Source organism: Macaca fascicularis, chromosome 15 (genome assembly GCF_037993035.2).
Source record: "Macaca fascicularis isolate 582-1 chromosome 15, T2T-MFA8v1.1".
NCBI lineage: Eukaryota > Metazoa > Chordata > Mammalia > Primates > Cercopithecidae > Macaca > Macaca fascicularis.
In genome coordinates this window covers 107,915,103-107,929,058 of record NC_088389.1, presented here as the reverse complement: position 1 = coordinate 107,929,058, position 13,956 = coordinate 107,915,103, and the positions used below count along the sequence as shown (strand labels likewise).

Sequence of the window (13,956 nt, the reverse complement as noted above, 5' to 3'; positions counted from 1 at the left end):
TGAACACAAAGGGCAGCATTAAAGGAGGAAACGAGGAATTTAAAAAGCTATAAGACATACAGAAAGCAAATAACAATATGACAAAAGTAAGTCCTCCCCTTCTGTATTTACTTTAAATGTAAATATATTTTTTCTCAATTAAAAACTTAAAGTGACAAAATGGATTAAAAAACAGGATGCAAGTACATACTGTCTACAAAAGATCACGTTAAATCACAGAAAACACACAGGTTAAAAGTAAAAAAAAAATGAAGAAAGACATTCCATGCAAATAATCACCAAAAGAGAGCAGGGATGCCTATAACAAAAACAGCCAAAGTAGACTGCAAGTCAAAAACTGTTACAAGCAATAAAGAAGGACATTATATAATGATAATGAAAGTATAACTTCACCAAGAAGACATAACAATTATAAACATGTATGTGCCAAACATCAGAGTTCGAAAATATATAAAGCAAGCACTGACAGAATTAAGAGGAAGAAACAGACAGTTCCATGATAATAATGGGAGACTTCAATATCTCACTGTCAATACTGAATAGAACCACCAGGTAGCAGATTAATAAGGAAACAGGGGACTGGACCAATAAAATTGACTAACTGGACCAAAATGATGTATACAGAACACTCCATCCAGCAAAATAGACATTTTTCTCAAGTGCATATGAAACATTCTCCAGGACAGATTATATGTCAGGTAAAAAAATGAGTGTCAAAAAATGTCTAAACAGTGAAATCATAAGAAGTATCTTTTCCAATAATGATGAAATGAGTCTAGAATGCAAAAGACGTAGAAGTCACAAGTGTGTAGAAATTTAAAAACGGACGGTTAAACAAGCAATGAGATCAAAGAAATCACGCGGGAAATTAGAAAATAACTCAAGACAAATGAAAATGAAAATACAACATACCAAAATTCATAGGATGCAGCAAAAGTCTGCCAAAAGGGGATTTTATAGCTGTAAACACCTACATTAATAAAGAAGAAAGACCTAAAATCAATAGCCTAACTTTACACCTTAAGGAACTAGAAAAAGAACAGCAAACTAAACCTAAAGCTAGCAGAAATTAAAAAAAAAAAAAAAAAACAAAAAAAACCAGATGGAAGCAGAGATAAATAAAATAAAGTACAGAAAAACAATAGAGGAAAAAATCAACAAAAATGTGAGTTGGTTCTTCAAAATGATCAAGATTGAAAACCTTTAGTTAGATTGAGAAAAAAAGAGAAAAGACAATTTAAATCAGAAATGAAAGTAGTTAACATTATTACTCATTTTACAAAACAAAAAGGGTTGTAAGAGAGAGACGATTATAAACAATTTTACACCAACAAATTGGATAATCTAAATGAAACAAATTCCAAGAAACACAAATCTACCAACACTGAATTATGAAGAAACAAAATCTGGATAAACTACTATGGAGATTGAATCAGTAATGAAAAACCTCCCAACAAAGAAAATCTCCCATGATCTTCAATAGTGAATTCTACCAAACAATCAAAAACCGAAGAGGCAGGAATACTTTCTAATTCATTTTATAAAGACAGCGTTACCCTGATATCAAAGCCAGACAAAGATACTACAAGAAAATAAATCTGCAGTCTAATATATCCAAAAAATATTAATGCAAAACTCAACAAAAGCAAAAGCAAACCTAAATCAATAGCCCATTAAATGGTTTATATATCATTTACTCTTGGAATTTATTTATTCCTGGAATAAGAGAATTTATTCCTAGAATAAAAGGATTTTTTGCTGGACACAAGAAATATGATTTAATATATAGAGAGCAATCAAGGTAATATACCCCATTAAGAGAATGAAGGAAAAAAAAAATCATCTTGATCATTTTTCACATGATCACATGGTCATCTCAAAGCAGAGAAAGGATTTGAAAAAATTCAACACATTTTCGTAACAAAAAGTTAGCAAACTAGGAACAGAAGGAAACTACCTCAACATAATAAAGGTCATCCATAAAAACCCCACAGCTGACCTCATACTCAATGGTGAAATACTGAAAGCTTTTCCTCGGGGCTCAGGATTAAGGTGAGGATGCCAACCTAAACCACTTCTACTCAAGAGAGTGTTAAAACATTCTAGACAGACCAATTAGGCAAGAAAGAGAAAAAAAGGCACCCATATCAGAAAGGGAAAAAAACTACCTCTGTACACAGATGATAGGATCTTATATGTAGAAAATCTTAAATCTGTTAGAACTTTAGAATCCTAAAACTTAGAACTGTAAACAAATTCACAAAGTTGCAGGACATAAAAATCAGTTAAGTTCCCATACACTAACAATAAACAATCCAAAAAAAATTTTTTTAATTCATTTACAATAGCATCAGAAAGAATAAATTTAAGAAATGAGGCAAAAGACTTTAGTACTGAGACCTAGAAAATGCTGTTGAAATCAAAGAAGACACAAATAAACAGAAAGATATTCCATGTTCATGGACTGTAACAGTCAATATTATTAAGATGTCAATACTATTCAAAGGGATCTACAGGTTTGATACACTCTTTATCAGAATCTCTATAACATTTTTTGCAAGAAAAGAAAACTCCATCCTAAGATTCATATGGGATATCAAAGGATCCTGAATAGCCAAGACAATCTTGAAAAAGAACAAAGTTAAACAACTCGCATGTTCTGATTTCAAAACTTCCTGCAAAGCTACAGTAATCTAAACAGTGTGGTACAGGAAAATAAAGACATAGAGATCAATGGAATAAAACAGAAAGCCCAAAAATAAGCTCTTGCATATATGGACAAATGATTTTCAACTAGGGTACCATGGCCACTCAATGAGAAAAGGACAGTCTTTTCAACAAATCATATTGAGAAAATGAGATATTTGCATGCAAAAGAATAAAGGTGGGTCCTTATTCTACATACCACATACAAAAATTAACTCAAATGAATCAAAGATCTAAATAAAAGAAGCTAAAACTATTAAAACTCTTTAAGGTAAACAAAGAAGAAAAGCTTTATGACATTGGATTTCGTAATAATTTCTTGGATAGGACACCAACACATAGACAAGATAAACTGGACAATAAAAATTTTAAACTTTTAGACATCAAAGGCCACAATCAACAGAGTGATAAGGAAACCCAGAGTGAGAAAAAATATTTGCAAATCACATATCTGACAAAGAATTAATATCCAAAATATACTTTAAAACTCTCACAACTCAGGCCGGCGCGGCAGCTCATGCCTGTAATCTCAGTATTTTGGGAGGCTGAGGTGGGTGGATCACAAGGTCAGGAGATCGAGCCCACCCTGGCTAACACGGTGAAACCCCGTCCCTACCAAAAATACAAAAAATTAGCCGGGCGTGGTGGCACACGCTTGTAGTCCCAGCTACTCAGGAGGCTGAGGCAGGAGAATCACTTGAACCCATGAAGTGGAGGTAGCAGTGAGCCAAGATCGCACCACTGCACTCCAGCCTGGGCAACAGAGCGAGACTTCATCTCAAAAAAAAAAGAAAAAAATAAATATCCACATTAAAAGATAGGCAAAGATCTTGAATACATATTTTTCCAAATAAATACATGAACGGTCAACAAACACAAGAACAGATGTTCAACATCACTAAGCATTAAGAAAATGACATCACTTCACACCTATTAGGATGACTATTAAAAAAAATAAATAAAAATAAATAAAAAAAAATAAAACAGAAAATACCAAGTATTATAGAGGCAGTGAAAAAATTCAAACCCTTGTGCTGGTAGGAAAGTAAAATGGTGTAACTGCTATAAAAAACAGAACAGCACTCCTCTAAAACTTAAACATTGAACTACAATATAATCCAGCAATTCTACTTCTGAGTATATACCCGAAAATACTGAAATCGGGGACTTAAGCAGATATTTTGTACCTCAGCATTATTACAACAGCCAAACAGCATTAACAACACAAATGTCCATTGAAGGATGAATAAATAAAACATAGTGTATACATATAAGGAATATTAATCAGCCTTAAAAATACATGAAATTCTGACATATGCTCCAACATGGTGAATCTTGAAGACATTATACTAAGTGAAGAAACCCAGGCACACAAAATCTAATTTTCTATGATTCTACTTATATGACGTACCTAAAATAGTCAAATTCATAAAGACAGAAGGTATAATGGTTGTTGTCAGGGGCTGGGTGCAGGGCGAATGGGGTGTTATTGCTTAATTGGGTATAGAGTTTCAGTTTGGAAGAGAAACAGTTTTGGAAATGAACGGTGGTGATGGTTGCATAACAGCAGCATGTGTGAATCTACTGACAATGAAGTATACTCTTAAAAATTGTCAAAATGGTAAATTTTATATACATTTTACCACACACACATTAAGTATGGTATTTCCCTAGCTACAGAATTACCCAGAAAATCCACAGTCACACGCAACAAACAATACATACTTGGGCATCCTTACATCCATGAAAACCATGGCCTTAGACAGTTCCAAATTGAAGTGCATGGGTACCAAAATATGCTGGGTAGATACATTGAGTTTTCGTGCTTCTCTCCAATTATCACCTAAGTACAGAAAATGGTTCATATTTAATAACATATTTAATGAAACTATAATATGAAAAACACACAAAACCTAAAATTACTATTAATACTTTATAGTCACATATTCCATTATATAAGAAAATTTCCCCACATCTAGGTAATCTTAATGTCACAATCTCAGGTACACACAATCAATAGGTTATCATCAAATCTACTGTACACCCACTGACAATCACTACACCAACCACATACCTTACCCAAAAAAGTAACATGGCAATAAGGCAGTAATGCAAAAGGTAGTAAAAAGTGAGGTTCTTTAACAGTAACTAATAAAAGCTACCATTTATTAATTTATAATTTCCACTCTTCTAGGCAATGTTTAAACGTTAATTCTCAAAATGATATATAATAATCCCACTTTAGAAAACTGAGACTCAAAAGAATTTATAACTTGCCTGTGATCAATCTGCTAGTGATAAAATTGAAGTCTACTAACATGTGACCCCCCCCCGGCAACAATCACTGCAGAGTTACAAGCCTAAATGTTCCATAAGGGAATGGTTAAATAACTGAGACCATAGCCATATAGCATAATATAGACAATAAAAACCATGAGTTCAAGTGACCAAAATATTACTGGTAAAAGAAAAAATATCTGGATATAAAACTGTATAAATTATGTAAAAAAAATACATTCACAAATACTTCCAATATAAACACCAAACAAGCACATCCCACATATTCACAGGCACATACACTGAAAAACATACTAAAAGAATATGCAACAAAATATCAATGGTGTTCTTGCCTAAGCAGTAACATAAAGGTTTATCTTTTTGGTTTCTGAATTGTTCAGATTTTCTAAAATAGGTATAATCAGAAAGAAATAACTTTAAAAATTCATAACAACATTAATGGGATCTCAGTCATATAATGCATTTTCATATATACTATCTCATTTGAACCCAATAATTCTATGAGTCATTAAATTCCAGTCAAGGAAAACCAAACCCAGTAATTTATTCCCTGAAAAGAATTTATGGACTTTAAAAATAATGTACTTTTGCCACCCACTATACCTTTGGGTTTCCTCTACCACAATTAGAATATGATAAAAATACAAACTATGTTCACTATCCTGAAGCAAATATAATTAAAGAAATAAAATGTTTCAGTCCCATACAAATTAACAATTTTGATAATAACTACTTTGGATTCTCATTGTTTCTCCTTTTATTGGTTAGCTCAGGTAAGTAAAATCTGACCACATACAAACACACAGATCTCTACATATGGATCTCTTCAACAGATCAAACTTTATTGAATTATCTGCATGTTCACTAACACTCTAGGGATTCAAAAGCAGTATAACAGAATGAAAAGAAAGCTGAATGAGTCTGGGGTCTCTTCCTAACTACTTAAAAGGCTCTTGTCATGTGAATTTCTGGCTTTGACTTCATCTTAAAAACCAGCTCTAAATCAGAGACTCCTGACTGGTACACAACAGTGAATGAGATACAAGTATGCCAAGGAGAGTGACCCTCGTCAGTCTTTGTATGGCTGTCCATGACTGTCAGAATCCCCAGGCTGCTTACTTCTGGTCCTGAGCAATATCTTCTGGTTATCCAGCTGTGTAGTAATACCAATATCATTTTCAATATGGGCCAACTTTGGTCAAAGGCTGAAAAACACTGATATAGATCAGGATTTCTCGACCTCGGCACTACTGATATTTGTCATGAGGGACTGGCTTGTATATTGTAGGATGCTTAGTAGTATCCCTCACCTTCACCCACTAGATGCTAGGAGTGCCACACACCCTCTACCTGTAACAACCAAAGATGTCTCCAGATATCAACAAATGTCTCTTGGGGGGCAAGACTGCTCCTGGTGAGAACAGCTAACCAATATTTACTATCATTTCTAATTCAAAAACATAGAAGTTCTAACACATTTAGGAGGAAGGTCTTCAAAGTGCCTAAAAACCTAATTAATCACTTCAACAAAATCAATCAACAGATAATGCATTTTATACTCACCAACTCTACTGTAAAGCAGCTGTATGCTTGTAAGTTGAATATCAAAGGAATCATAAGCTATATCCATTATCTCTTTAAGATTGGCCTCACCTTGTTTCACATCTGGTAATTCAGAACGACTTTTACTTGTCACCTTCAAGTTAATTTTAATAGTTTAGACTATGCAAAATACTTCAAAATGTAAGTATAAAGTTTTAATTTTTAGACCTATAATATAAAATGTTAATATGAGAAGATAAATTCACAAGTAAGCATACATAATAAGGCTATTAGAAAGGTCCTCATCCATGAGGTATATAATGAGAGAGAGAAAATAAATTTTTACATATTAGGATATATTTCCCATTTACTTACATTAAAAGAAGAAACCAAGATGGTCCTGAAGAATAATACGTGTACAAATTTTTTAAATGTGATAAGAGGCCTTCTCATTAAGAGCAAGATCAAGAGACAAATTTAGCTTATAAAATGTTTCTACAGTATGACAAATACTGATATAGCTTTACAATAAGAAGTAAAACAGTCCAGAATTAAATAGGATAGCTGAATTTTAGTTCCAACTCTGCCATTTATGCAACTCCAGGCAACTTATATTTGCATCTCTCCTTTCTTGGCATACTGTGCATATTACTTTTCTCACTTAAACATCCTGGAGATGACTCCACAATAGTACATAAAGCTCTTACTCATAAAAATACATGTGTGTACACATATATTTTTTAACTTTTTTCCCCTCTATATAGCTCATGTGAAGTAAATCCTCAAAAAAAGATTATCTCTGTTTGAAAAGTAATCAATTTTAGGTAACAGGTTAAGCAAATTGCCTAAAATCACAAAATTAGATATCCTTACTCCTAACTTTATGCTCTTTTATACCACACTGCCCTTGAAACAACTGAAAATTCAAATGTGAATAACAAGCTGTATAAATTTTATTATAAATATATACCCAGTGGGTGTTTACACAATTAACAAATGCAGAATTTTAAAAAATAGAATAAGGGAAGATGTCAGTACCAAGGACAGGCACGTATTTTTGTTAGGTGGCCAGAAACAGCATTCTAATATTATCCACCTCTCTTGGTTCTTTAAATTGTGATAGATATTCCTCTATATTTAATGATTTACAGCAATGCTGTCTAATAGAACTTCTACAATAACGGAAATGTTCTATATCAATGCTTTCAAATACAGGCCGGGCACAGTGGCTCACACTTGTAATCCCAACACTTTGGGAGATCAATGACAGGGGATAACTTGAGGTCAGGGGCTCAAGACCAGCCTGACCAACATGGTGAAACCCCATCTCTACTAAAAATACAAAAATTGGCTGGGCATGGTGGTGCACACCTGAAATCCCAGCTACTTGGGAGGCTGAGGCAGAAGAATCACTTGAACTCGGGGGCAGAGGTTTCAGTGAGCCGAAATCATGCCACTGCACTCCAGCTTGGACAACAGAGTGAGACTATGTCTCAAAAACAAAAACAAAAAATACAGTAGCCACTAGCCACTTCTGACTATTAAACTCTTAAATGTGGCTAATATGACTAAGAAACTGAACTAATTTTATTTAATTCTAATTAATTTAAATAACCACATGTGGCTGGTCAGTGGGTACTATAGTGAAGAGTACAGATCTAGAATACCACAAAAAAATGTATTCTCCACTGAAAATTTGGAAAGAAAAAAGTATATAATTAGGAAAAAAGGGCCAGGCACGGTGGCTCATGCTTGTAATCCCAGCACTTTGGGAGGCCAAGGTGGGCGGATCACGAGGTCAGGAAATCAAGACCATCCTGGCTAACACAGTGAAACTCTATCTCTACTGAAAAATACAAAAAAGTTAGCCAGGTATGGTGGAGGGGGCCTGTAGTCCCAGCTACTTGGGAGGCTGGGGCAAGAGAATGGCATGAACCCGGGAGGCGGAGCTTGCAGTGAGCTGAAATCGCGCCACTGCACTCCAGTCTGGGCCACAGAGCCAGACTCTGTCTCAAAAAAAAAAAAAAGAAAAAAGAAAAAAAGGGAGATGACTTAGGTAAACAGAGGAAGGCCATTTCTCAATTTAGAATTATTTAATACAAATATTAAAATGTCCATATATATATAATTTTACATACAAAAAATTTCAGAAAGATGAAGATGTATTTGATTGTTTCCAGAATTCTCTCTCATTCTATATACTTTAAGTAATCAAGTAATAGATCTAAATTGAGAAAGAAATAAGCTTCTCAAGCATGACTCTCAAATACTATAAATATAAATCTTAGATTTGGGCCAGGTGTGGGGGCTCACGCCAGTAATCCCAGCACTTAGGGAGGCCAATTCAAGTGGATCACTTTAGTACAGGAGTTCGAGACCAGTCTGGGCAATATAGTGAAATTCTGTCTCTACTAAAAATACAAAAATTAGGCGGGGGTGGTGGCGGGCACATGTAGTCCCAGATAGGAGGCTGAGGCCTGAGAATCACTTGAACCTAGGAGGCACAGGTTACAGTAAGCCAAGGTCACAGTACTATATTCCAGCCTGGGCGACAGAGCAAGACTGTGTCTCAAATCAATCAATCAATCAATCAGTCAATCAATCAATCAATCAGTCAATCAATCTTAGATTCTAACCTAACCCTGCAGAATTTAATTGGTCATTTTGTTTTCATAAGTGTAGGAAAACTACCTAATTGAGACTTCACTTTATTTACCAGAAAGGAAGATTTCTCAAATCTTACTTATCTACCACAAATACAGGAAAAAAACCAACAAATCAAACTGTCTAAAAAACAAAATACATTTTAAACAAAGAAACACCCTAAATGCTATATCATAAATCAAATATTATTAGTATATACCTTAAGATGACCAAGGTCCAAAAGAAGCAGATTTGATGTAGGACTAAAAATTCCATCTTGTGGGACAATAATATATGAAGCCTTCAAATTAATTCTGAGATCAAGAACTTTCTGTGTTTCAATAATATACAGTAGACCTAGAAAAAATGTAAATATTTTCTATGAATACTTTTCACAAATTACTCGAGAAATACAGAATCACTAAATATATGAACTGATAAAACAATCTTAATGTAAAATTAGTATTAATTTTAAAATGACCTCAGCAAAATACTTCCAATATAAAATTTAAAATATCTGCCAATGCATGCACTCCTATTTAAATATAGCTGAGTACAAAATTGGAGTAATTCCTCAAAAAAAAATTTTTAACCTATAAACTCAATTTTGGTAAAATTGGGAAGAAAGATATAGACCAAAAAAAACAAAAAAGTTTCAGTGGCATAAAACATTTATTCACAACAACTCTTAGAATCTACATAGATACTTCTCAAATCATAAACTTCATAGAGCTACACTTACCATACTGAACAATAATACTTGATCCTAGTATTATTCTGAGAATATAAAAAAATCCTGGATTATCAAATCATCTTCAATAAAAATCATATGTAAACCAGAAAAGGCAACAAACCAGAGTTTCCCATTCCCTAGGTCCTTCATTCACTTGGAGTTTTTTAGTTTAATAAATTTAATTCATTCACTTGCATGTCATTAGTATACCAAAGTCATCTATTTTATGTCCCTAAGTCCAGCATCAGCTTTTAAATCTAAACAAATTATTTTCTATGAGATGAGAACCCTTTCTTAAAATAAAAAATTATATGAGCAGCCATCAAATCAGTTTGAGTAAATAAAAGATATTTGACTTACAAAGTTTAAAAAGATCTGACACTCAAACAAAAAGGCACAGTTTTTCACACACACACACAAAAAACGTAGGCAGGTCGGTACCTTTTATTATAACCTTTAAAGTTAAGAATTTATCATTAAAGAATACATGTTCAAATTAAAGAATATGTCAACAATTTTAATGTACTTAAAATTACAAATAAATATATATACACAATTACAAAGCTTAAAAGCAGACACCGAACAAGTGTCAAGCGCCAACACATAATCAGCTTGATATACAAGCCAACAGAAAGGAAAATGAATAAATTAAAAGAAATTAAAATATCTTCTGTTTTAAATATCTATTTAAATTAAAATAGAAAATAAGTAATCTAAGTCTGTGCTACAGTTTGGTGTTTCACCCCTCCAAAACTCATGCTGACACCTGATTTTTAATGTTGAAGGTGGGACCCTAATAAGAGCTGTCTGAGTCACGGGGGCAGAGTCCTCACAAGCAGCTTGGTGTTGTCCTCATGGTAACGACTGAGTCCTTGCTCTGTGAGTTAGAGCTTGTTGTTTAAAAGAGCCTGGCACCTCCTTCCTTTCCCTTGCCATGTGATCTCTGCACATGTGGGCTCCCTAACCCTTTCTGCCATGAGTGGAAGCATTCTGAAACCTTTACCAAAATGAGATGCTGGAGTCATGCTTCTTGTACAGCCTGTAGAACCATGAAACAAATAAACCTCTTTTCTTCACAAATTACACTGCCTCCAGTATTCTTTATAAAAATAACACTAATAAATTATATCTGGGACGGCTCTTCCTTGAAATACGAGAAACTATAATCAAAACTGTGTCATCTTTAAGGGATTCCAGTGGCCTTGCCCAGGCAGCCCAAGCAAGACTCTAGTAGAGAGAGGAAGAAAAAACCTTGGCATTTCCCATAGCCTGTAAGAAGCAAATTCAAGTGAAATCTCTTAAAATGAGGATGGGAGGTGAGATGAGATAGAGGTTTGAAAACAGACTGACAGATCATCAAAAATTCTGAAGATCATCCAATTAGCCTGAAACTTAAGAGCAGAATTGACTCAAACAGTTATTCATTCTTTTTCCCCAAATGATTTGGATTCAAACACAGATGGCATGATTTTACTAAAGCAACAAGCAGCATCCAGAAGGGTCAATCTGACATTCAAGATTCTCCAGAGTCTGTCTGTTAAGCATTTCTCTATCTTCATTTCCATCTCTAGTCTAAGGATTCCTCGTGTATTCTGGCCTCTACAAATCAAAGTTCTGGTACTCCTTGGAAGTTCTACCGTAAGCCTTAGTTTCAACAAAGCCTTTCTTGATGCCAGGACACAATGATTTCTCTAAGTTATTTTTAATGGAAGAGGGTGGAGAGTATTTTATTTTGAGCTTAAGTGTATTGGGTCTCTCCCCTATTTTCCATTGCACTTACAACAAAATCTTAACTGCTTAATATGATTTTCATTTTTGCATAATCAAGAGTATGCATCTTTAACATCCCTCTGCTTTCCCCTCACTCATTACATTAGAACCAGTTCAGCTTTCCACAACTTCCAAATTCACCCATCTGTTTGCTAAGTTAAGCTCTTCACAGTTGACCATGACCTTGAAGGCTCTTTCTTATACCCTTTAGCAGTGTGGATCCTACAAATATATCTGGTCTTAATGTTGAATTTTCAGAGATCTTCTCTGACACTACCACCAAAACTAAATTGGGGCATCTATCATTCTCATTTCCTTAACAGCATTTGGGCTGATTATAGAATTGTTTCCTCACTCAGCTCCAAATTCACCCACTTGTCTGCTCTGTGAAAGTAGATCTGAGTTGCTTAAATGATTTTTCTTTGCCAACTAGCACTGAAATAGATAACGAGCACAGGAGAGACACTGCAGGAGAAAAGAGTTTGCTTCCTGGTTCCAGTACACTCATTTAGCAATATCCTGCAACACTGCGCCTTCCTCCAACACAACGCATGCCGTGCACAAGGGCCGATAGCACTCAAAAGCCAGTATTCTGCCCCTAGAAGCCTCCTCAGGTGGTTTCACAGCAGAACGAGGGCAGTGAGACGTTGCCCCATGAATATTTTTCCCTTTTCACCTCAGAGGATGGATTTCCAGAGAGTTTTAGAGAGCAGGTTACCAGAAAGACACCAGCATGGCTTTTCTGACATTCAGTGACTCACAGAGGTTCCTTCTCCAACAAGATGTGGATTTCAATTCTCAGGGAAGGCAGAGACCTCTTCCTAGGGAACACTGTCTCAATTCTATATTCCTTATAACTACTCTTCTTAAACACATGTATTTTTGGAGACAGCATCTCACTCTGTCACTTAGGCTGTAATGTAGGAGTTGCTATCATAGCTCACTGCAGTCCTGACCTCCTGGGCTCAAGCAATCCTCCAGTCTCTGGCCTGCCAAGTAGCTGGGACAATAGGTACACGCCACCAAACCTGACAAATTTTGTAATTTTTTGTAGAGACAGGGTCTTACTATGTTTTCCGGGCTGGTCTCCAACTCCTGACCTCAAGTGTTCCTCCCCGCTTGGACACCAAAAGCTCTGGGATTACAAGTATGAGCCACAGCACTTGGCCCCTTGCTATATTCTTTAAATTTACTCTTTGGAGTAACAAAACAATCCTTCATTACAGTTAATAATTCATTACATTAAATATACCCATCAAAATTACTGTGTGGTTTTACTCTCCTGATTGGACCCATACGGCATTAATCAAAATTTTCCAGTAGATTGCTCTTAGTTTTATATTTGTCCTATCCATAAAAGTGTAACATCCATCAATAGGCAAGAACTACATCCATTCTGGTCATTGCTATGTTCCCTAAAACCTAGCACAGCGTCTGACATATAGATTAGACTCTTTATATATATTTAAATGAGTAAATAAATGAAATAACTGAAAGAAAATGATTTGCTATGATCCTATCAGAGAACCTTGTACTCTGAAAGAAGAGTTTTAGCAAATGATCACATCTGTTTTCCTGCCAGAGACAAAAGATAACTAGTTGAGCAGGTTCTGTAAGCTCGTGCCATACTCGACAACAAAAAGACCTGAAAGACCTTGAGTTCCTAGAAAGGAAGGGGGGAAATAACAAGCTGAGCATCCCTAATCTGAAAATCCAAAATCAAAATGCTTCAGGATCTAAAACTTTTTCAGCACCACAATAACATGATGCTCAAAGATCATATTCACAGAAAATGCTTCTTAGAACACTCTGAATTTCATATTTCCCAATTAAGGATGTTCAACAAGTAAGTAAAATGCAAATATTCCAATATCCAAAGAAATCTGAAATATTTCTGATCCCAAACATTTCTGCTAAGGGATATTCAACCTATAATACAACAAAGAAACCAGGATATTAATAGAGGAGAATGTAACAAAATAAAAGGAAGAAAGGAGGAAAATGAGGGAAGGAAAGAACCTAAGTAACCTGAGTCATTATAACATATATGAGTCCCTTCACAAAGAGGATAATTTTAACTTTCTAGAAAAAATCCAAAATACATTAAATTTAAAAAATTAAGCACAAAAACCTATCATAGAAGCTTTCCATTTTTTTCATAGAATTAGCATTTTTATACTATTGGTGTAGAAAAGAAAACAAAGTTGGAAGAACAGACTTCAAATTTTAGAGGTTATTATGTACAGAAGCTAAAATACTGAAGA

The 13,956-nt window shown here is 34.7% G+C and overlaps 1 protein-coding gene across 5 annotated transcripts in view; it reads right to left on the bottom strand.

Moving 5' to 3' along the window:
• VPS13A (vacuolar protein sorting 13 homolog A) overlaps positions 1 to 13,956 on the bottom strand; it is a 243,045-nt gene that overhangs the window by 154,001 nt on the left and 75,088 nt on the right. For all 5 annotated transcript variants that reach the window (XM_065530725.2, XM_005581971.5, XM_065530724.2 and 2 more), the window contains exons 20-22: positions 9,410 to 9,546; positions 6,568 to 6,700; positions 4,432 to 4,549 (exon numbers count right to left, since the gene is read on the bottom strand). In XM_065530725.2, coding sequence (XP_065386797.1) covers positions 4,432 to 4,549; positions 6,568 to 6,700; positions 9,410 to 9,546 — 388 coding nt within the window. The remainder of the gene's footprint in view (positions 1 to 4,431; positions 4,550 to 6,567; positions 6,701 to 9,409; positions 9,547 to 13,956) is intronic.